General features: G+C 40.2%; 1 protein-coding gene across 2 annotated transcripts in view; it reads right to left on the bottom strand.

Moving 5' to 3' along the window:
* The window catches only part of Klp31E (kinesin-like protein 31E), a 580,309-nt gene that overhangs the window by 310,710 nt on the left and 243,461 nt on the right, over positions 1–26,138 (bottom strand). For both annotated transcript variants that reach the window (XM_067145074.2, XM_067145075.2), the window contains exons 7-8: positions 11,968–12,170; positions 5,240–5,429 (exon numbers count right to left, since the gene is read on the bottom strand). In XM_067145074.2, coding sequence (XP_067001175.2) covers positions 5,240–5,429; positions 11,968–12,170 — 393 coding nt within the window. The remainder of the gene's footprint in view (positions 1–5,239; positions 5,430–11,967; positions 12,171–26,138) is intronic.

Genomic DNA, 26,138 nt, shown 5'->3' with positions numbered 1-26,138 from the left:
AACATTCCCGACGTGTTCAAACAGAAATTCTTCTTTTTTCTCCTATATTGGTTATCTCCCCTCCTTGGGGAATGTGCCATAAACGTGAATAATCATTTCGCTGTAAGATTCGTTTTCACCTGACAAGTGAATGTTGCTCCTGGCGACTGTACCCAAACAATATATTCTTGGCGCAGGTAGAAAAAAGTCTGACAATGAAATCCCAATTTCTTTACCTTTTCTATGCCTTTTGCGTATAAGTAAATAAAATGAATTATTCACATCTTTGCTTAATTGGAAAATGAATAATATAAAAGTTGACAGAAAAAAATTAGTCTTCACACAGGGGGTCGAACCCACGACCATCGAATTACCAGTTGAAGCTCTTACCGCTACGCCAACTACTGCTCGGCGTGCGCACTAACATAAGTGGCTTATACGGTGCGAGAGCTGCATCAACATTTTTATTTTTATTTTCTATACGCTTGGCCATCTGCATTTCCTACTTCGAGTACTTTCATTTCTAGCCAAGCCCTGCATGTTCTATCAATTTGAGCGAAATCGGTGGTGACGAGTAGGGAATGCCTCCTTGTGAGCCACTCAGCCCAGCTGCTGCCTGAGTACTTCCATCTTTGACTCTTAACCATCTCTGTCCTGTCCATGACAATCACTCTCTTCTTCCTGGTTTCATGTTGGCATGTGTGTTTGTAAAAATCAGTTTCGTTAGGTTTGGTATCCGGCTTGACTAGCATCATCTGTCCACTACACTGCACGTACCCCTTGACTCTCCTTGTTCAGCAGCACACTGGCCAGGCCTACCTTGTACAGTTCCCATGTGGGTTATCTAGCAGTTGTTAGTCTCCACTCCATATGCAGCCATCTGGTTTTGCTTATAACAAGGATGTCCAGTCTCATTTTTGTCATTTCAATTTAAAGGTTTTTCAGCTTACCACATTGTAGGAGTAATTTATATGGATGTTCCATGTTCTGATTCTCCTTCATTGCTTGGTAGGTTTTTTCTTGAGGCAAAATCTCAATCAGTCCCCGCCCAGAGATCCAAGTGGGGACTAATTTACCTCCACATTGTTTTACCATAGCACATATTTCAATATTATTCAGCTATCAGCATAACCACTGATACCTGGGATATCCAATGGACCTTTAATACAGTGGTTCTCTCTTTCCTTCCACATCTTACATCGTTGCCTGCCATTCGATTCATCTACCTTTGGAGGAGATTTCTTGCCCAAAGGCCAAGAGGATGTCCTGACCCTGCCTGCTCATCCCTTTCAAATGAAGCCACTGGCACTTGATTTATGCGGAGGGGGAGCAACTCCATATCCCAGTAGTCTCTCGATACATACACTGCTATCTTCAAATAAACAGGCCCTCTCTCCATCAATCCCAGATCATCTAGTTCAGACTGTTCCAACCGAGCTGCTCGCCACAGAGTAGCGGTGCACTTGCCGACTTGCATGAGTAAGCCTGCAACATGCTCTGGGGTAAGCTGTTGTCACGGCGCGGTAGATAATAGCGGAGACCTCTGACGGAGAATACTGTTGAATGGGGTTGGATCACTGTGGAGGTGGGAATGTAGGAGATATTCACAAGACAAGTTCAAAGTACAGAATACAATATGTCAGAAGGTACACGCGCGCGGCTGTGAGCTTGCATCCGGGAGATAGTAGGTTCGAATCCCACTATCGGCAGCCCTGAAGATGGTTTTCCGTGGTTTCCCATTTTCACACCAGGCAAATGCTGGGGCTGTACCTTAATTAAGGCCACGGCCGCTTCCTTCCAACTCCTAGGCCTTTCCCATCCCATCGTCGCCATAAGACCTATCTGTGTCGGTGCGACGTAAAGCCCCTAGCAAAAAAAAAAAAAAAAAAAGAAGGTACACGATTCACTGTGGACACAAGTGACGAGATATCAGGAGTCAATGCATTTACTGATATGATGCACAGGGCATTGTTCAATGCTGGATCTCCAAGCACTGATCTGTCTGCATTTTATTCGGTTCACGGCCGAGAAAAGTTGCTCACAACAGTATGTGGACCCAAACATACACATGAGCTGTGCTGCGCCCTTGTGCAGCATGGGAAAGGTTTCTTGGTTCGGTGAATGATACCATCGTGACAGATCCAGAGTGTTGTAATATATCTCTTTTAGTAGGGTAGAATTCTGTAAGTCTTATTTCAACCCGGTCTAGAAAGCCCAAACGGCCGAGAGGATTCGTTGTGCTGACCCCACGACACCTCAATCTGCAGGCATTCGGGCTGAGCAGCAGTCGCTTGGTAGACCATGGCCCTTCATGGTTGTTATGCCATGGGGTTTGGTTTGGCTTTTTTAATATTTCCAACTGCATTGACGGCAGGTAGTCATCAGGGGTAACTGAGAAAGGAGTGCTCAATAATCACATTTCTTTTTCAAAAACATCGAGCTCTTGGAGCCTCAATTCAAATGACTGGAGAAGCCTCATGATGTTTTTAGATACTTGTCCAAAGAGGTCTTACGAGAAATTTTTAAAGATGCAAGATGAGTGAAAAACGTTATCTCTATTTCTAATTTGCTGCTCAAACAGCTTTTATGTGAATGCTCTTAGTTTTTCCTACATCTCTATGAATAATAGATCTTTCCTTTGCAATGACTCATTCAGCTGGTTTAGGTGCACTGTTATATCTGCAAGAAACGCCAAGTCTGCTACCCATGTTGGATGAGACATTGCTCTGCCTGTCCTTTCATTTCTAGTAAAAGAGTGAATTTCTTAGTGAATGGCAAAAAACACGTCAAGAACTTTTCCCCGACTCAGGAAGCGAACAGTGCTGAGGTAGGGTATACCACTGTAAGCAGCTTCGAGATCTCTTAAAAACCCTTTGAACTGATTATATTAACACTGTGACACCGGACAAAATTTACACAAGTCACTACAATCTTCATAACAGATTTAAGTTCTACTGTTGCGGCACAAAGTGCCTCTTGGTGAATAAAACAGCGAAGAGTCACCACGTCCCAGGCAACAAAATATTATGTTATGTAGTGATCGGAAACAACCCATCAAGACTGGCAGGAAGCACATGGACTTGTGCTATGACCTTTGCCCAGTAATGTATTACTATTGAAGGGTAGGGAAGGGTCCACCTATTGTCTTATAAAACTGGGACTAGTTTTGACCCCATATACATAGGGTCATCTTCAGCCATGCTACAAGTGGAAGACATATACATACATATAACCAATAATAAATTAAACACTTTGGTATGCCACAATTTACAATCACTATTTCCAGTGACGTATTGGCTATCACTTCACCCCAAATCTCCTTCCAACCGTGTTCCGAGCAACATTGCTGCATACTTGTGCGTACACATACTCAAACTCGTGGATTTGGAACAGCCCAAACTAGTTCCTCTCAGCCACCCAACGAGCTTGTCTCTACATCCTAGCTCCGTTAGGAGGGTGGGTTTCAACAATCAAAGTTGAACTAAAGAATCTTTATATGGGAAGTATAGGATAAGAAGGTAAACACATGAACTTTTTATAATTATCTGTCAGATTCCTTCCCTTCTTGTGTATTTGTTCTGTTTACACAGTATTTCCACCTGTACTTATCTTTTATGTCTCTTCCTCTTTCCCTAACACGTGTATTCAAGCCTGCTCTCCTAATGAAATTGAGAAGCAGCTTGACAGGATCTGAGATGAAATAGATGTAGAAGAACTGGGACTTTTGAAGAATGAGTATTTGAAGACGGCAGTGTACGAAGATATGGACAATGTCCTTGTCCTTTTCTGTTTTCATGAGTGTGAGAATGGGTAAACCACAGAAAACCATTTTCAGGGCTGCCAACAGAAAGATTCGAACCCACTATCTCCTGAACGCAGGCTCACAGCTGCGTGATCCTATCCACATGGCCAACTTGCTCAGTCGATGCTGAGCTGCCATTGTGTTTATCCTATTGTGGGTTCCTTTTCATGTTCTTATCTTCCTAATAAATATGACTTGATTTATCACTCATTCATTCCTTTCCATTATTTACACTGTCCGGCTCCATGGCTAAATGGTTAGCATGCTGGCCTTTGGTCACAGGTGTCCCGAGTTCGATTCCCTGCAGGGTTGGGAATTTTAACCATAATTGGTTAATTTCGCTGACATGGGGGCTGGTGTATGTGTCTTCATCATCATTTTATCCTCATCATGATGAGCAGGTCGCCTACGGTGTCAAATCAAAAGAACTGCATCTGGCGAGGCAAACTTTTCCTCGTACACTCCTGGCACTAAAAGCCATACGCCATTTCATTTCATTGTTTACACTGTCGAATTGAAACTGAACTGAACAGAACGAAGTGACACCGGCATCTGTTTGGTCATCGATGACCCGCAAGAATAGTGAAATAAGCATTTGACACTCCTCACTATGGGCAGTCTAATACACACAATATGTTAACGACAATTACCCAGTTTCTCTTTTATGAATACTGTACCTCCATTCCAAGTGAAACTACTAGGTAATATAGTGAGTTTCTCTCATGGGTTGCCAGCAGGTGCGCCCAGCTTATCTGCCTCCCATTCGCTCATCTCTTCCCATTACACAGTGCAGCGACAGCACGGAAATGCCCGCACTTCGCAGTTCAGGTCCGTGCTTAGAACATGTATCAAGTGTTGATCTTTTGCTCCAACTGTTCTAGAGTTGTGAAGTGTTACTTTGGGGTATAATTCTCATAATGCCTGCACATGTGTACACTGTACGATAATTATGTGAAAACAGAGCCTTGCAGGGAAGTCGTTAGGCAATTTGTAACAATTTCCAGGTGTACGCCCTCCACACACATTATGCGGAAACTCGTAAACTAATTGAGAGGAACTCTCACTTTACTCTGTAAGAAGCAAAGTGTTAAAAAAAACTTGTACGTAACGAGGATAAAGTAAACAAAATCTCTGAAAGATAAGAACATACACCTACAAAATCCCTAAGACGACTTGAACGAGAAGCCGGGGTTTCGAAGAGCTCAGCATGGCACGCTATGAAAATGTTAAAAATTGAACCCATACAAGGTGACTGTAGTTCACGGACAAGCTTATTTCCTTAATTCTCATTTTCTTAATTTTAACTGTTATCTCATGTCATGCATGGATAAAGTGAGCAACGTGGTGTCCTTGCTGCGGAGCAGGGAGTGATGAGTCAACGGGAGACAGATGCTGGCATGCCTGACTGCCAACCAATGAGAAAAACTGTACATTATGAGATTTGAAACAGATGCTTACCTGTTGAAAGCCATGTTCCTGTAGCTTTCTCTGCCAGTAACTGGATGTTCTTGTTATTTAAGGTGTCAATTGTTTCTTGCAAAGCCTTCAAACGTGTTCTCAGATTATTATTTTCACTCTGAAGCATGGTGTTCTCGTGAAACATATCATTGACAGTTTCAACCCCATCCTCTCCTATTAAACGCTTACCCTTTGAAAAAATGACAAAACAGAAAATTAATTTATGATCATGGCAACAACGGATAACAGTTTCAAGGTAAAATGTTTACAGTAATAAGAACAACACAAACTTCTACCTTCATTCCTCCATAGGAAGTTCCATTCTGAGTGCAAGATTTGAAGTTTGACCTCATTTTCCAGAAAACATACTATAGTGGACTACTCTAACCTTCTGCTAACTGCAACTTCATTTTCATTTTTATTTTCTAATCATCTCCTGCTCCTGTCTCAAATCAGCCTTGTTTCACTAATTTTACTCTATTATGGCCTGTACATTACACTTGCCTGATTCTATTGCCTCTGCCTATACCACATCACTGTCCAGTTCCGTGGCTAATTGGTTAGCGTGCTGGCCTTTGGTCACAGGGGTCCCGGTTGTACGTGTCATCTTCATCATCATTTCATCATCATGACATGCAGGTCGCCTACGGGAGTCAAATTAAAAGACGTGGCGAGCCAAACATATCCTTGGACACTCCTGGCACTAAAAGCCATACATCATTACATTACCACATCACTTGCATGACATAACCTTTCTTTCTACGTAGAATGTGTTCTCCCCCTCCCTCCCTCCCTCCCACCCCCTCTCTCTCACACTCTCTCTCTCTCTCTCTCTCTCTCTCTCTCTCTCTCTCTCTCACCCCCTCCCTCCCTCTCCCTCTCTCGTACCGCTCTGGCCTCAACCATGTAAATTCCCTTGTGCCTCTGTGATCTGGGTATGTGATCCTTCACTGAAAGTGAGAGAGCGGCTTATTACAGTCATTAGCATGGTGGTTCACCCTTCTACCAAATTTTCAGGTCAGCAGGATTTTTCCTCCAACATATTCTTTGCCAGCATTCCAGAGCACTAAGAAAAAATAAGGAAAGAGAATTTTAATTTTCTTGAGTCTGAATTCTATGTCTTTAGTGGAACTCTGTAACAGCTTTTTCACTTTAGAAAAAAATATTTATACAAGCCTCATTGGCTTCTTATGCGAGTTCCTATTTTTCTTCGTCCCATTTTATAAAGCGGGATGGTGATGATTCTTGTAATGTGTGGTTCAAGTATTAAATTCAGTTAAATGTTGAAATCCTTGGGAGTTGCAGGATACCCGGTAGCAAATATGTCAATTTTACTGTAGTTTGCATTGAATGCAAAAGGCTGCAAGCTTCCAGAACTTGCCAAGGATGATATGACCAGTAGAAATTTCTAATATTTAAAAGTGACTGGCTACTATCGAACAGGTAAACTCCTGTTGTCCTGTTTCACCACCTTGCGCGGCCTACCTTCTGGAAGCATATCACAACGTGGCTTCATTTTCATTTGGGAATTTGGACAAACGGATGTGTTGTTCAAGAGCTATGGGCTTTACATCGCACCGACACAGATAGGTCTTATGGCGACGATGGGATAGGAAAGGCCTAGGAGTTGGAAGGAAGCGGCCGTGGCCTTAATTAATTTACAGCCCCAGCATTTTGTTCAAGAGCTCTGCGAATTCCAAGCAATATAAGTTTATTTGATCTTTCTTGGTCCCATTTTTTATGTTCAAGAGGGGCCCTAGCTTTTCTTGGAGTAACCAACTTTGTATTCTCCAAGTTCCAGTTCAAGCTGATCTTTACAATGATTGTATAAAATTCTTAACATGACTTTATATCTCCATCCAAAAAGGAAATATAACAATTATATGAGTATGAAAAGCTGCAACTTTTAAACTGCATTTATATGGCTCATAACTACAACTTCCCAGGTGACACTGTTATTGTTATTATTATTATAATATCTTCCCACAACAGCTGCAGATTGTCCAAGGACATAGAGTACCCAAACAACAATAACAGATGCAGATGAATGGATTAGCCCTACACGAGACAGTATGAAGTTACGTAACAGGAGGCAAAAGTGTTAGGCACATGAAACATTTAACTGAGGTCTGCAGGCATGGTTTTTGAAGATCGTGATTAACTTCTTGAGAGTACTAATGGCGATGTTATAGATGAAATCTCTATTCATCAGAACATACATGTTTCAACCAAGGACTAAATCAACCAGTCAATAACTTTCCTGAATGTAACACTGTTGATCAATAATCGATATTCTATAGACTAATGCCTTGTCAATGAAACCTCTTCTTTCATTGGCTGTTCGCTTCAGTTCCATGTAATTGTCACTACCTAACCTCTTCTTGATGTCGTCCAAATACTTCGTCCTAGGTCTTTCTCGTCCTTTCTTTTCCAGCACTTTGCCTTCAAGAATGTTAGTGATTAAAGTATTGCGTCTGATATGTCCAAAAAAATTTAATTTCCTGTTTTCCATTTCCGTTAATAATATTCTCTCTTCTTTAACTTCCCTTAAGACTTCCAGGTTGGTTTCCTTTCCATCCAGCTCGTTCTAGTCATTTTCCACCATGTCCACATTTCAGCAGCTTCAAGTCGATTCCTTTCTAATTTACCCGAGTCCAACTCTCGCTTCCATACTGCAGTGTACTCCATACAAATGATTTTGCAAACTATTTTCTAACATCTATATTCATGTGTGTGCTGGTTAAAATGTTTTAGCCATAAATGCCTGTGTTGCCAATGCTATTCTTCTCTTCTCTTCCAGTAAAGATCTATTATCCTCTGTTATCATACTACCAAGATAACAGAATTGTTTCACCTGATCAATTCTGACATCAATTTTATATTGTTTTTAAATTCTTCCATATTTTTCCGTACTACCATTACTTTTGTTTTCCATTTAGTTACCTTTAATTTCAATAGCTTAAGAGTATCTGAGAGGACTTGCAACATTCTATTCATTTCTTCTGAGTCGGCAATAAATACGATGCCATGTGCAAATTGATACAATGTATACTTTCACCATTGACTTATTCGCTTTGTCTTCTCCTTCATGATCTGAATAGCTTCCTCAATGAACATATTAAATATGGTGACAGGGGATAACCTTGTCTAACTTTTTCTAATCCTGGCCTTTTCTTCTACACGACTGATGACCATTTTTGTGCTTTGGTTCAGATACAGTTGATTAATCATTCTTTCCTTCCAGTCCAATCCTATTTTCCTCATAGTTCTAAACTAATTCCCAGTTCACACTGTTAAAAGCTTTTTCTAAGTCAATATTGGGTAAAAATTATTTTTTACACATACATGTTTAGCAGATGGGGAGCAGGACCTTGCTAGATAAAAATATGTTGATAGGATACACTTCAACACTGTACCAAGATTTTGTCAGCACAATATTTACAACTGTTAAAGAGATATTAGAAGTCTCCTAAAGCAAATATTTTGCAAAATCGTTTACATAACTGACTCTTGCATTATTCACTGGTGATCAAGCTGCAAATATTAACTTTGGGCTTATGATATTTTTCTTTCTTACATGTATTCTATTAATGTTCACTTACCTGGTAAGTTACTACAAGTCCTCATTTTCCTAAACATTTATATCTTCACAATTATACTTCTATGCCAACATTATGCTATACTTCAATTCCCTTCAAAAATATCTAGTCAGGATTTGACTCAAGATGTATATTAGTCAATGATGGGAATACATCCATAATACATAATCATTAAAGAATGTTATGCCTTTCAGCATTCAGTCTGCAAGCCTCTGTGAATTTACTCTAAACGTCGCCACAATCCTCTATTTGCAACTAGTGCTGTGGCCTCATTTAGTTCTATACCTCTTATCCTTAAATCGTTAGAAACTGAAACTAACCATTGTCATCTTGGTCTCCCTCTACTTCTCAAACCCTCCATCACAGAGTCCATTATTCTCCTACGTAACCTATCCTCCTCCATTCACAATTAAGTATTTATTTTCCACCTAGTCGATACAATGATTGCTTAAGGCAATTTTTAATGGTCAAAAGTGGTACATGTTTAGTATATTATCAACATCTTCAGCCACATAACACTGTTTAGATGAAAAATGTATAAAATTGACAAAGTAATGCTTTAGAGGAAGTATTACTTTGTCAATTTTATACATTTTTCATCTAAACAGTGTTATGTGGCTGAAGATGTTGATAATATACGAAACATGTACCACTTTTGACCATTAAAAATTGCCTTAAGCAATCATTGTATTGACTAGGTGGAAAATAAATACTTAATTGTGAATCTATTGAAGTGCGATACGGACCATGAAGCTGATTTTATGTAATATCCTCCTCCATTCGCCTCACATGACACCAACAACGAAGCCGGTTTATGCGTACAGCTTCATCCATCAAGTTCATTCCTAAATTAGCCTTTAGCTCCTCATTCTGAGTGCCCCCCTGCCATTGTTTCCACCTGTTTGTTCCAGCAATCATTCTCGCTACTTTCATGTCTGTTACTTTTAACTTATGAATAAGATGTCCTGAGTCCACCCAGCTTTCGCTCCCACAAAGCAAAGTTGGTCTGAAAACAGACTGATGTAAAGATAGTTTCATCTGGGAGCTGACTTCTTACAGAATACTGTTGATCGCAACTGCAAGCTCACTGCTTTAGCTTTACTACACCTTGATTCAATCTCACAAACTATATTAGCATCCTGGGAGAACACACAAGCTAAGTACTTGAAATTATCGACCTGTTCTAGCTTTGTATCACCAATCTGACATTTAATTCTGTTTAGTTTCTTACCTACTGACATCAATCCAGTCTTCGAAAGGCTAATTTTCATACCATACTCGCTGCATCTATTTTCAAGATCCAAGATATTATACTGTAGGCTTTCGGCACAATCTGCCATTTAGACCAAGTCGTCAGCATAGGCCAGACTACTTACTACATTTCCACCTAATTCAATCCCTCCCTGCCATTTTATACCTTTCAGTAGATGATCCATGTAAACTAAGAACAGCAAAAGTGAAAGATTACAGCCTTGTTTAACCCCTGTAAGTACCCTGAACCAAGAATTCGTTCAACCATCAATTCTCGCTGAAGCCCAATTCTCAACATAAATGCCTTTGATTTTAATAATCTACCCTGAATTCCATAGTCCCCCAGTATGGTGAACATCTTTTCCCTCGGTATCCTGTCATATGGTTTCTCTAGATCTACGAAACAAACACAACAGCCTGTTCCTCTCGTAGCATTTTTCAATTACCTGGCGCATACTGAAAATCTGATCCTGACAGCCCCTCTGTGATCTGAAATCACACTGGTTTTCATCCAACTTCCTCTCAGCTATTGAACACACCCTCCCTTCCAAGATGCCACTGAATACTTTGCCTGGTATACTAATCAATGAGATACCTTTATAGTTGTTTCAATCCTTCCTGTTCCTTTGCTTATAGATAGGTGCAATTACTGCTTTTGTCCAATCTGAAGGTACCTTACCAACACTCCATGCTAATCTTACGACTCTATGAAGCCATTTCATCCCTGCATTCCCACTATACTTCACCATTTCAGGTCTAATTTCATCTATTCTTGCTGCTTTATGAAAATAGTTTATTTACTATCCTTCCCACTTTCTCAAGCGTAATTTCACTAATTTTCCTCCTCCTGATGAGCTTGGCTGTTCACAACACCACCAGGAAGATTTCCTTTTACGTTGAGAAGATGTTCAAAACATTCCCTCCACCTCTCCAGTGATTACTTGGGATCTATTATGAGTTCACCTGAATTACTCAAAACACTGTTCATTTCCTTTTTCCTTCCTTTCCTAACATTCTTTATTACTGTCCAGAAAGGTTTCCCCTGCTGTTTGATGTAGCCCTTTCGGGTTATTACCAAAATCTTCCCACGACTTCTTTTTGGATTCAACAATTATTTATTTCGCTCTTGTTTCTTTCATGTACAATTCCCTGTATGCCTCGGCCCTTGTTTGGAGCCATTTCTGATAAGCCTTCTTTTTACATTTACAGGCTGCTCTCACTTCATCATTCCACCAAGATGTTCGCCTTTTCCCATCTTTACACACAGCTGTTCCTAGGCATTCCCTTGCTGTTTCTACTACAGCATCCCTGTATGACACCCATTCTCTTTCTATAACCTGAACCTGCTTACTGTCTACTGTTTGAAACTTCTCACTAATAATATCCATGTACTTCCGCCTAATTTCCTCATCCTGGAGATTTTCTACCCTTATTCGTTTGCAGACAGATTCCACTTTCTCTACCCTAGGCCTAGAGATGCTTAGTTCACTACAGATCAGATAGTGGTCTGTATCATCAAAAAATCCCCGAAAAACTCGTACATTAACAGATTTCCTGAATTCGAAGTCGGTTAAGATATAGTCTATTAGTGATCTGGTACCCCTAGCCTCTCATGTGTAGCAGTGAATAATCTTATGCTTGAAGAATGTATTCGTAACAGCTAAACCCATACTAGCACAGAAGTCCAGCAAACTCTTCCCATTCCCATTAGCTTCCATATCTTCCCCACATTTCCCAATCACCCTTTCAAATCCATCAGTTCTATTTCCAACTCTTGCACTGAAATCGCTCATTAGCACTACTGGGAATACTAAACATAAAATGAATATGCACAAAAAATTATTCTAAACGCCACTCCAACGGAACTATATATCTTACCTGTTTGTACTCCAAAATTACAAGCTGTAATTGCTGAATTTCCTGCCTTAGAGCACTAATCGTGCGGGAAGACTTGTCTTGATTAATAACTACTCGATTCTTTATATTACGAGCTCTATTAGCATAATTAAGAGTATTTAATGTTTCTACAAAGTCTTTATCACTCGGAGATATACAGGCTATCATCACAGTCTGACTATTCCCTGAAATACACAAACAATGGCATAAGTAGAATTTGCTTATTTGACAAAGAACATAAATATTTTAAATCATACATTTCGTACAGTTAAAGTTACATCTTAAATTCTGGCAATAGTACTGTTAAATTAAGTATTGAAGTTCTTGGAGAAAAATTACAGAAAATGTGGAATTGTACATAATAAAGAAACTGGATTAAATGGGTGTATTGACAAAGAAATACAAAGAATACAGGTAAGTATGGGTTTTTGTCTCATAAAATACAAGTCTTCAAAATGAAGAGAAAGTACAACTAAGTAATTACCCTCTCTGTACAAGGAGACAAAAATTAATATAGAACAAATGTATGTTTTCAACAGAGGAACTTGAAAATGAATTTAAAATAAAACAAAAAAATGATTTTATTATGCCAAAAAGGTCAAAAACGCATCAAAAGGGAACACAAGTTCTCTGACTAACAGAACACTTGAAATTTATATGCTCTTGATTAATACGCTCTCGCTCATAAATCGAATGACATCAGCGGCATCATCATCATCATCATCTAGTATGAGTTTGAGTGTCCCCTGCAGGCCAAGGTTCCATCTTAGGCAGAAAGAGATCGGCACACACTGAAGATGTGGGCCAGAGTGAAGTCGGTGCCACAAGAACACACTAGGGAGTAGGAGGTAAGAGTGCGTAGATCCTCTATGACCTAACCTCAGCGTACACAACACTATGGCCTCTCTCCATGAAGGCCAGAAAAAGGACCACTACAAGGCTATTATCTTAATTGCTCTCAGCTTGCTGGGAGTTTGGATACCTAGCCACTCCGATTCCCAGGACACCAAGATGGTTCAACGTACCTGAGAACAAATATCCCTAGTTGATACATTCACAGGACTAGATGGTGAAAGCACTGCTCCACTGCAGCTTCATTCACAAGTTCATTTCCTGCAATCCCAACGTGGCTTGGGAGTAACTCTAAAGTGATCCTGGTGCCAGCATCACACATTCTGGCTACAAGGTCATGAACCTGCTGCATCAGTGGGTGTTGCAGGAAAAAGGTGTCAGACTACAAAGAACTAGCCTCTACACGTAAGAAAGTCATCTCTTTAGTAACCCAGCATAAACTGCAGAGCTTCTAAGATAGCAAAAAGCCTCTAGGAAGAAAGATCTTTGTGCTAATATTAACATAGACAAGAGAGCATCCCACATTATCTCTGATCTTAAGAGCCAACTGTGATGACATATCGCACGGCCAGATACTAGTGAACAAAGCCCTGGAATTACCTCCGATGAAGAGAGGCATCCATGCTCACGTAGAATCCACAGTGTAGATCTAGCAGTATATCCTGTCGCAGAACTAGCCACTGAGGTACCTCGCTAGGGGTTCTCTCAAGACAACCACCCATCACAATCAGCCAGTTCTATCAATAACTGATGTGGCGTCTTGAAGTCTGAAACTTAGGAAAGTATATAGGAGTGGCCTCCACTTCCAGCAATCTTGAGCTATGTTTTTCAAATTAACTCCGGCGAATTTTTATGTCTTTGTCCCAGCGATCCAGTGGCCTTCGTCGCGGTCTCAGTTTATCTCCTGGGCTACATTCAAGAACAACCTTGGTCCATCTGTCATCCCTACTTCGGGCCACATGTCCTGCCCATTGACATAACAAGAATATCAACCTCGAAGTGGCAATGACATTTGTGACTGCTCTTATGTCATGGGCCCTCTTTCTATCTCTCCATTCCTCTCTGGGCAGTTGTTAGTTTCCATTTAGTGAACTCATTCAGTGTCCAGGTCTCACAGGCATAGGTCATGGCAGGGAGAATGTATTGGTCATGAACTTGCTTCTTCAGATTTACTGACATGTTGGATTTGAAGACTGTTGAATATCATCCAAATGCCTGCCATCCTAATTTGATTCTTCGAAAAATTGCATGTCTTGTATCTCCTTATATGTTAATTTGTTGGCCAAGGTAGATGTATTCACCAACATTTTCAATAGTTATTCCCTCTATCTTTAAGTTTTCTGAAGTTTCCCACTTGTTATGCATGATCTTTGTCTTTGACAGATTCATCTTGAGGCCCACTTGCTGACAAACTAGTACAAGATTACATACTTGTGATTGCAGTTCTTTATCATTAGCCAACAATACTATATCATCCGCAAATCTCAAGTGATTCAGTCTCCTCCCATTGATTCCAATGCTTTGACCTTTCCATTGAATTTTGCACATTGCCATTTCTAAGACTGCAGAGAAGAGCTTTGTTTTACACCATGCTGAATGGGAAAATGTTCAGTTGTTTCAAAGGCAGATGATTCGTATATGTTCTTAAGTATGTTGATGTAGGCTGCTTCTACTTCCTGTTCAGCTAATGCTGAAAGGACAGATGAGTGGCTAACAGAATTGAATGCATTTTCAAAATCAACAAAATTCTAAGCAGAGGGGCAGTTGGTATTCATTCATTCAGCTGATTACTTCTCGGAGAACAAGTATGTGGTCAATAGTGCTAAAACTACTGCGGAAACCTGCCTGTTTGATGGGTTGGGCTGATTACAAGTTGTCCATTTCATGACCGTATCGATGTTTAATCAAGAAGTAAGTATAAATAACCACCTAATCGATACTTTATTAATGCCTCAGGCAAAATTGAATAAAATTAAAACTTACAGGACATGTTTCGACCACTTAGTGGTCCTCTTCAGCTGTATAAATAAAGAACTGAAAAGAAAAACATTGACAATAAGCACAAATTAAAGTTCTTTGGAGACTCCTTTGATAAAAATGGAGGTCGTCAGATTAGGTCATCTTGCCTTTCGTTCTTGTTTGGAAAAGATGTTTATTCTGCGCTGTCTAGAGGGTGTGTCTTTGAGCGCGACCTGGTGAAGTAACGATGTGATACAGTTTGACAGTTCATGGAAAGCTCTGGAGAGAAGGGAAGTAGAGTTTCATCGTCATCTAAAATAACATGTGAGGGAGGAGGGAGATTGGGCTGTGCTTCTGCGATGTCGTGTTTGATTATATCTCTTGTTCGTCTAGTCTGTTTCATGTCTACCCATTCTAAGTATTTGCTAATATTCTCATATAAGATGTTTTTATGCTCGTTTTCGTTGAGATTCTCTTCACCGTTTTCCAATTTATCAAGAACGATGTGGATGTTTTCCAGGTTGTTCATAAGATTACCTTTATTAATCATACAGATAATTTGAAGGTCCTGTTTTATATTGGTGAATTTGTGGTTGGACTCTTTCATATGGGATCCCATGGCAGAGAATCTTATGAACAACCTGGAAAACATCCACATCGTTCTTGATAAATTGGAAAACGGTGAAGAGAATCTCAACGAAAACAACGAGCATAAAAACATCTTATATGAGAATATTAGCAAATACTTAGAATGGGTAGACATGAAACAGACTAGACGAACAAGAGATATAATCAAACACGACATCGCAGAAGCACAGCCCAATCTCCCTCCTCCCTCACATGTTATTTTAGATGACGATGAAACTCTACTTCCCTTCTCTCCAGAGCTTTCCATGAACTGTCAAACTGTATCACATCGTTACTTCACCAGGTCGCGCTCAAAGACACACCCTCTAGACAGCGCAGAATAAACATCTTTTCCAAACAAGAACGAAAGGCAAGATGACCTAATCTGACGACCTCTATTTTTATCAAGGGAGTCTCCAAAGAACTTTTATTTGTGCTTATTGTCAATGTTTTTCTTTTCAGTTCTTTATTTATACAGCTGAAGAGGACCACTAAGTGGTCGAAACATGTCCTGTAAGTTTTAATTTTATTCAATTTTGCCTGAGGCATTAATAAAGTATCGATTAGGTGGTTATTTATACTTACTTCTTGGGTTGGGCTAAGTCGAGAGTTGAGCCAATTCTATTAGTCACAACCTTGGTACAGACTTAATACAGGACGGCCAATGGGCTGATAGGATGATAGTTAATTACGTTGTGGATAATACCTTTTTTAAGTAGCCACATCTAACTCAAGACAAGCTATCCATTTAAATTCCAACTGTCTGTATGGCATTTTGATGATTTTGGTTCTAAACATGCATCTATAGCTTGGACATTGCAGCATTTCACGAATTTTGGCAGCGTACATGAATAGTACATGGCTGCCACCTTATTCATGAAGGCAGAACTCCCAATTCGATGAGTAAGCTGGGGACGGGGCTAGTATGGAAAGATCTGGTTGCCAGCCAAACTTTACTATGGTGAATACTATTTAAAAGGTTCAGCGTAGATCTTGCTGCTGGATCATAAGCCACACTACCATGCTCAATCCGGGAAAAGACCGTAGCTGTGTAAAAACGTAGCAGCACCGCACGGTCAGCCCTCAGAAACTTAAGCATGTTTTGTCTCTTCATGCAGACAACCTTGAACTAACGTTTGTGGGGCTGTCATGTTTGTCTCTTATCAAAATGGAGAACCAGGAACCTGCACGCATCTACCTCTGGTAAGACACTTTTTCAAGCGAAGCTCTGGTTCAGGATGTACAAGCCAACATCGACAGAAGCGTACAACTGAGGTTTGCACTAGTGATTGGCGAATGATGCTCAAGTTCAAGCAGGCTCGAGCCGGCCTGATATGCTACGTAGGCTTGATATGGTATCGAACCTGTTCGAACTATCAAAGCAACCCCACACATAGACTATGCGAAGAGCTGGCGGACCAGTCGTCGTATTAGACTACTACTAGGTACACTCAGTATATTTGTGTGTGGGGTGGTGAACATAACATTCTCTGTGAAGGGAAAGAGCATTTGTTTAATAGTCTTTCTGGTAGTATGAACAACAGATTGGTAACAGCAATTCTATGGTAAGCTATTTATTTTGTTAATATTTAACTTTGCATTTTACATTTTGTCTGCTCTTCAGAAATTCTTTTCTTTAAAACTCTGTTGTGTTGCAGGCTTAATGTTGTTAATCATTACTTTCGAGTAACGACAGTTAACATGTTTTTCGTATGCTACGTGTTATTTCCTCATTAATAATTATTAATAATACAATATACAAACTTGTTACTTCAGACAGAGCGGACAATGAGTGGAAGAAAAAGGTCATGGACTTGGGACTACTTTGAAGAGCTTCCACACAAACAAGTAAAATGCACACGATGTGATAAAATATCAAAACGACAGTAAAATTACATCGACGATAAGACACTTAAAGATTCATAATGTTCGTCTTTTGTCAAATGAAACCATTCCAAATGAGGGGGAGACATCTCCACCTAAAACGATGTTGACATATGCAGGTAAAATATCCTTAATAGGCTTTTTTTTTTTCATGAATAGCATAGTGGACGGCCGCTCACATTAGAATGGTGAAGGGCTCAGAATGTCCACCTGGACAGGGTCTACAAAGTTACTCTACTGTTGAGGTATACCAGTTTATACCAATTTTACATGCATAAACATGTTATGAAACCATCAATTTATTCATTGATTGGTAATTAGTCTGCCTGTGTGGTGTAGTGATTAGTGTGATTAGCTGCCACCCCCGGAAGACTGGGTTCGATTCCCGGCTCTGCCATGAAATTTGAAAAGTGGTACGAGGGCTGGAACGGGATCCACTCGGCCTCGGGAGGTCAACTGAGTAGAGGTGGGTTTGATTTCTACCTCACCCATCCTGGAAGTGGTTTTTCGTGGTCTCCCACTTCTCCGGGCAAATGCCGGGATGGTACCTAACTTAAGGCCACGGACGCTTCCTTCCCTCTTCCTTGTCTATCCCTTCCAATCTTCCTATCCCCCTGCAGGGCCCCTGTTCAACATAGCAGGTGAGGCTGCCTGGGCAAGGTGGTGGTGGTGGTGATTATTGTTTTAAGAGGAAGTACAACTAGGCAACCATCCTCTATATAACACTAATCAGAGAGAAAAAATGGAAGGGGTCCGACACTTCAAAAAATTAAGGTATTGGCCAAAGGCAGACTAGGGCCACGAAGGGCATGAAAATGAAAGACTCCCTAGGCCTCCATATGTAATACCATCAGGGTCGGAAAAGAACAAGAGTTGACCAAGGAAGGTCGGATAGGATAGATGAAAGTGAGGAGCCTGGCACAAGTACGTGGAAGCAATGCCAGGGCTCAGCTAAGGGCCCTGTGGTCGCCAGCCCATGCTCCAAAGTTCAGAGCCCTTGGAGCCCCTTTTAGTCACCTCTTACGACAGGCAGGGGATACCGTGGGTGTTATTATACTGCCCCCACCCACAGGCGAGTTACTGATCATCCTTGCCAGTTGTATCACCTGACCACAAGTCTCAAACTCCAGGACACTGCCCTTAATAAAGTAGAGGTGGGATCCCTCGCTGAGTCCGAGGGAAAAACCAACCCTGTAGGGTAAACGAACTAAGAATGAAAAGAAATTAATAATAACAATAATAACAATAACAATAATAATAATAATAATAATAATAATAATAATAATAATAATAATAATAATAATAATACCGACTCAGAAGCTCCAGCCACTTAAGTGCAGCCAGTATCCGGTACAAGAAAGAATTTTACTCAGTATCCAGGAGATAGTGGGTTCGAACCCCACTGTTGGCAACACTGAAGATGGTTTTCTGTAGTTTCCCATCTTCACACCAGGCAAATGCTAGGGCTGTACCTTAATTGAAGCGATGACCCCTTCCTTCCCGTGTCTAGCCCTATCCTATCCCAACGTCGCCATAAGACCTATCTGTGTTGGAGCGAGGTAAAATCAAATTGTAAATAATTGTGTAATAGTTACCAATAAAGTACACAATAATAATAATAGTAATAATATAGATTATTCCCCCGCCCACCATCCCTGATGCGCCTCTGACTTCTGGCCATGATGTCATAGTGTCGAGGATAGTAACAAAAGTATGTTCCTGGAACGGTACGAATTACTCGCATATAAACAAATAATGTTGCCGCAACATTGTAAGAAGAACTTGTGACGCGTCGTCTTTGTACTGTACATTCAAATGAAGTTCTGGAGGCAGACCGTATATTTGGGGAGGCATTTGCAACGAACAGTCGCACATACACAGATTTTGGCTGTCTCTAAATTGCAGATATAGTTTGAAGGGGTTATACGCTCAAAATATACAGAAGCGCACAGCAAACACAGGACGAGGCGGTGTCGCCTAGCTCAGTAATCTAATACAGCCTTCTTGGGGTTTCTGGCTGATAACAAGCAAGCCGCTACGTCGCCGCACACCCAAAAGCTTGAGCAAAACTCAAACTTGTTCGAACTCTGACATTTGTTCGAGCAGCTCGAGCCAGGCTCAAGCACATTGCTAGTTTTCACCACTGAAAATCGATAACCATGTTGCAAGACCCATCTGTTGTCTCAGTTAATAGCTTGCTGTAGGCATCTCTTAGCAACCGCCGTCCTTCCGGAGCTGAAATTTACAGCTAAATAGCCTACATACAGTAATGAAAGAACTACCGGCTCAGCAGCGGCAACTATGCCAGTGATGGCAATTGAGCACAGGGCGTCATCCTGTACAAATTCCTGTGGTACTACATTTTCCTGAATATAACACGAGAAAAAACATTCCCTACTCAAACTCAGAGTCCGAGGGACATTAAGTTTTCAATAAACTTGGTAAATCAACCTGAATCCCAACCAATGTAGTGTGTAGATAATCCCAACATTGTCATGTGGTGTCGCAAGCTTTTTTTAGGCCAAGAAACATGGCAGCTAGGTGTTCCTTCCAGAGGAAAGCCTCCTGAATGGTGCTCTCCAGCCTGACCAGAAGATCAGTGGCAGACTGATGAGAGCAAAAACCACACTGGTAGTCAGCTTAAAGGGGTATTTTCTTAGTTCAGAGGATGATATATATCCTCTCAGTTTGTGAGCCGCATTATGTGGAAAAAACCCCGTCGTATTCTAAAGGCTAAGCCTTGTCGCTGCAGCCACAGTTGTCTATCTTGAGCCAGTCTTTTCAACTCAGCGTAGGTCTTTCACTTCATCCTCAGAAGCAGGTTCTTGAAGCAAGACACTCTGGGTCGTCCTCTTCCTCTTTTTCCAGCAATTTTTCCTTCAATGATATTACAAAGGAACTCCTCATGCCACAGAATGTGACCAATAAATGTTATTTTCCGTTTTTCAATTTCGCTTATCAGACTCTGTTCTTCTCTTATCTCTCTCAGGACTTTGGTATTGCTCTTCATTTCCGTCCAACTTATCCTCTGCATTCTTCTCCAGATCCACATTTCAACTGCCTCTAGTTTTTTCTTTTCTTGCATTCCTAATGTCCAGCTTTCGCAACCATACAGAAGCACGCTCCATACAAAGGTTTTTGCAAAGGCCTTCCGAGTTTGAATATCTATATGTTTGTTGACCAGCAGATGCTTTTTATCTTGGAATGCTCTCTTTGCCATGGCTATCCTCTTCGTGACTTCTGATATGCTCCGATTATCACTCATGATCAGGGTTCCTAGGTAGCAAAACTGTTACACTTGTTCTATTTTCTCAGGGCCAATTTTTAAGTGTGTTACAGGTGTTTTCTTGTCTTTAGACATTGTCATGGTTTTTGTTTTCCTTGTATTAATTTTGAGGTTCCATTTGCCTAAAAGTTTCTGCTAATATGTTGATCATTCTCTGCATACTTTTACCTGTTTCTGCTAGTATGGCAATATCATCAGCAAATCTTATAGAGTGTACTTGTTTGCCGTTAATTTTGATCCCCGCTGTTTTCTCCTTCATGACTGCGATGGCTTCTTCGATGAACACATTGAACAGATAAGGAGACAGTGGACATCCTTGCCTAACTCCTCTTCTTATTTTGGCATTTTTCTTTGTCCCACTGATTTCTAAGTCAGTGTTCTGCATTCTGTATAAATTTAGTATGAGGCATCCATCCTTCCAATCAATTCCTGCTTTTTTCATGGTAAGGAAAAGTTGTTCCCAGTCTACTCGATCAGAAGCTTTCTCTAAGTCGACAAAGGTCACGTATACTTTCCTATTCTTCTCAATTTGTCTCTCCAGAATTAAACGTAATGCCAGAATTGCTTCCCTAGTACCCCTCCCTGATGGAAATCCAAACTGGTCATTATCGATATAGTATTCTAACTTCCCTTTAATTCTATTCTTGACGATGTTGAGCAGTATTTTTGAAGCATGAGACAGGAGAGTGACAGTTCGATAATCTGAACAGTCCGTGGCATTCCTCTTTTTTGGTATTGCAACAGTTCTGGTTTCACTAAAGTCAGGTGGAACTACGCCATTCTCATAGCAATGTGACACCAGCTGAAAAAGGTAACGTTTCATATCGTCACCCAAGTGTTTCAGAAGTTCTGCTGGAATGTTATCTGGACCGGGTGCTTTCTTTTCCTAGAGACTGTAGTGCTGCATTAAACTCTGAGGGACCCTTTCTGCATTCGTCTATCTCGTGTTCTTTTTCAATGTAGCTGGTTGTATTATTTACATCGTTTCCTTGGTACAGGTCTTCAATGTATTCTTTCCAACGTTCACAGAAACCACCTACAAAATAAAAATTTTGAATATCTGCATTATGTCTTAGATTTATTTCAAGGCACAAAGTTAGGTGAAACATCATGTACTCTAGTCATTATTTTGTAGATTGTTCAGTAATTTAAAAAATGCAAGATATGTACGTTGAGTCTTAAGCCTGAATCCTGGCTGATCCTCAACAATTCCATCATCAGCTGTCAGAGGTAGCCTAGGAGTCGCAGAAGAAATCATCATCATCATCATCATCATCATCATCATCATCACCACCACCTAACTCCAGTTTCCCAGCTGTGGTACACGAGCCCCTTCCATTTTGTTCAGTCCACGAGCCATTCTTAGTTCACAATCCACTTCCAATCCTGACCTCTCTCCTCTACATCCTTCTTCACTAAGTCTGTCCATTTTTCTCTAGGTCTGCCACTCATCTCTTTCCCCTTATTTCTCTTTCATACTCCTTTCCTGCAGATCTATTGGCACTCATTCTTTTCACATGACCAAACCACTTCAGTTTTGATCTTATGGAGTAAGGAGTCTTCTAGTCCTACGTCTTCTCTGACTTTCATTCCTGATTTTATCCCTCCTGATCTTCTGGATCATTGTGCGTAGGAACTTCATTTCTGCTGCTTGAAGTTTGGAGTTGTCCTTTCTTGTTAATGTAGCGGTTTCCAAGCTGTATGTGATGATAGGGGTGTAGTATGATTTATACAGTTTCGTCTTGGTTTTGAGTGGTACATTTTTATGCCATAGCAGCTGTGTTACTTTGAGGTAAAAATGTATTGCTTTGCTGATTCAACTGTTTACTTCATATTTAGCTAAGTTATCCTTGGACATTATACTACCAAAGTACTTAAATTCTGTGACACTGTCCAGCTTAGTGCCATTTAGCATGATTTCTGGCTGACTGTCACCCTTCTGTACCTTCAACACCACTGTTTTAGCCTTGTTGATGTTTAATCTATATATCTCAAACTCCTGACTCCACCCCTGCAGTCTCTCTTCCGCATCTTTCTCTGAGTTACCCCAAATTACTAAATCATCTGCAAATGCTTTTAAGTCTTGTTGCCCCTTTTCTTTCAGTGTTTTTAATATGGTATTCATTACAATGATAAATAATAGGGGCGACAAAGCACTACCATGTTGTACTCCACTTTTTGTCTCAAACCAGTTTGACAGTCCAGAACCGACTTGTACACAGCTTCTGGTTTTCTTGTGAAGCACCTTAACTTTTGAAATTAGACTGTCTCGAACTTTGAGCTTTCTCAGGCACTCCCAAATAAGCTCCCTTGGTATGGTGTCATAGGCCTTTTCGATGTCAAGGAACAGTAGATATAAAGGTTTCTCTTTTTCCCAATGTTTTTCCATTAGCAACCTGACACCAAATATAAGATCTGTTGTTTAATCTTCCAGGCCTAAAGCCATACTGTTCCTCTTCTAAAAGTGGTTCTATAATTTCTCATCATCTATCCTCTATAATTTTTTCCAGAATTTTTAGTCCATGAGAGAGTAGAGTGATACCACGGTAGTTGGTACATTTCCGTCTGCTGCCTTTCTTGAATATAGATATTCTTCCAGTCTTCTGGGATGATATCTTGCTACCATACTACATTTAGGAGTCTGTATAGCCATTAGATTGCTGGGATTCCTCCTGCTCTCAACATGTCCACACTTAACTCGTCTATTCCTGCAGTTTTCCCTTTCTTCATACTTTTAAAGGCTCTTCTCTACCACCAGCCAAGTGATTGGTGGCTCCCTATTTTTAATGGGCTCTTCACTTTTTTCAGATTCTTCTCTGTTTTTAATTACATTTGATACCTCTCCATTCAGGAGCTTGTCAAAGAAAGTCTTGAATTCTCTCCTGATTCCATCTTCCTCTCATACTACTGATCCATTGTCCAGCTATTACCTTGATGTCTTCTAGGTTATTTCACTCATTTTTAATTACTCTGTAAAGAAGTTTGTTTCCTCTGCTGTCCTCTTCCAAGTTTTCCACAAACTCATTCCATTTTTTCTCTTTTACTATGCTCTTAGCTGTAAGGTTTTTGCCCTGTAGAGTTCCTTCAGTTTAGTCATTTCTTGGCCACCTGGATCTTGTGCATCTTTGTTTTTCTCTGTCTAGCATCTTTTTTGCCCAATTTCTCTTTTATAGCCAATCTGGCCATCATTCCACCAAGGTGTCTCTTACTTTCATGGTCGATCCTGTTACTCCACATAGGTCTTTAGCTTCACCCACCAAAGTATCTTTAAAAATTTTCCATTCTTCTACTGTATTCATTTCCCCTTTTGGTAAGTGTGTCTGTATATTTTATATTCTTCCTTCAGCTTGGCTTCTCCTAATTTCCAAGTCTTCACTTTACGTTTTATTTTTATTTTTTTCGGGGTTGTGTTAGCCACATGATTTAGGTCTGCAATCACTAATCTATGATCACTGTCCATACTCTCACTGGGGATAACTGACATCAGTTACATATTTCTCTCCTTTGTTAGTGATGATATATCAGATCAAAAATTAGATGTTGGCTTTTCAGGCGTTTGCTCTATTAACCAGCATTTCGTCTTAGGTCTGACACTAGACTCGTCAGAGTGGGATGTGTCAGACCCTACCCACTGATGCTGGGGTGTATGCAGGTGAACTTATCAGAAGCCTCTTATGTGGCACAGTCTGATAACTGCATACGGGAGATAAAACTCCACAATGGAATTAATGCCCGCCTAGCAATTCCAAATGGTAATTCTAAATTCCCTCCATGGGAATTTAGAATTACCATTTAGTGATGATATAGTCAATGAGAGACTAAAGTTTTCCATCCCAGCTATATCTTGTTAGCTTGTGGCTGTCTTGTTTTTGGAAGAAGGTATTTTTAATGATCAATCCATTTATTCCGTACAAATCAAGCAGTTGTTCGCCTTCTGCATTTTTATTCCCAAACCCATGTGGTCCAATGACTTCCTCATAACCAAGCCTGTCCCAGCTTGTGCATTTAAGTCCCCAATGATATTTTCTTCATCAATTATTTCTTCTAGATCTTGACAGAATTGTTTCTTCTTTCTTGAGCACTACATCCAACCTGTGGTGCATATACCTGCACTACCATGTAATTTGTGGACTCCAGCTGCATAGATAATTTAATGATCCTATCATTCTTATAGGATACTTCAGTAATGGCATTCATGTCTTGTTATCAGGAAAGCTACACCATTTCTGGCCTCTTCCTCACGTCCACTCCATACTAATGTGTAGCCATCTCTGAGAATCTTGCTACCTGCCTTTCTCCATTTTGTTTCACTCATTCCCAATATGGATAGATTTTCCTCTTCATATCGACAAGTTCTTTATTTTTTCCAGTCAGGGTCAAAATATTCATAGACCCAATTCTTACATTGTTCTTTGGACATATCTGTATACTAGGGAAATGAGGAGAGAGGTATGAGGTAGTTTGTTTACCGCTGCTTTCCCCACTGAGCCAAATGTTACTGGTGAATATCATACTGATACACATGAAGTGAATACACCAACGGACACTGGTCCCCCTCCCACAGGCTACACCTTCACACCATCACAACTGGCTGCATAAGGAATTGTGTTATTAGTAAGACTCATATCTCAGTCACTTTCATATCATCCATGCCAAGGATGAGAAAGAAAAAGTATCAAACTAGATTTACCCCATACCAGGGAACAAAGTGCACTCTACAGACATTTCTCACTAGAGATCTCACAGATGTTAAGGTATTTATATTAGGTGTAACAGACTATTATTAGTACATAGCTATTAGAACACAAGAAACATTAATACATTTTTTAAACACAAGGAAGTGTTACACACTTTCCCCACACTCCAGTACTATGCCAGAAAGAAAGATTAATTTTATTTACTTTGCATCTATGAAAAATGAGTGAGAACTGCCTTATAACTTAAAATACAATGAATACCTCATTATACTCTTTTTTGAATGTTAAAATCTGAGGACTTAGGCCCAGTTTTTTCAACGAATGTTAAGTGTTAACACTGCTGTTAAGGAGACTTAACACATAATTTAATAAAATGGCCATCTCATCAAGAATTGTTAGCTCTTAAAAAATTGTTAATACTTGTATTAATTTAGCATGGCAGCATCCCTGTGTTAAAGCTCTTAACAGCTGTTAAAATTTCAAAATGGTAGCATGTAGAAGACTTGTTTGAAGCTTTACTGCTGCATGAAGACTAAAAGAAGGCAAAGGACTAAGAAAAACTGACTTTAGAGTTGTCAGAAGAAAGTTTTCTACAAAGATACCTAATTACCAAAGTCGTAATGAACAGGGTACTAGAGGAAATTGACAATAAGTTAGAGTTTCCCACAGAATGAAACTTTTCAGTGTCTCCAGAGCAGCAGTTGCTTATAGTTCTTAGATATTATGCTTCAGACTCTTCATGTAGACAACTGTGTTCATGAGTGCAAGATAAGAGTGTAGAATTCTGCAAAGAATTCCTGCTGCCACTGCAGCATTAATAAGGCATTACATTATTTTCCCTGCAGTAA

This window comes from Anabrus simplex, chromosome 4 (assembly GCF_040414725.1).
Source record: "Anabrus simplex isolate iqAnaSimp1 chromosome 4, ASM4041472v1, whole genome shotgun sequence".
NCBI classification, from domain to species: Eukaryota; Metazoa; Arthropoda; class Insecta; order Orthoptera; family Tettigoniidae; genus Anabrus; species Anabrus simplex.
This window is presented reverse-complemented; position numbering and strand designations above follow the sequence as displayed.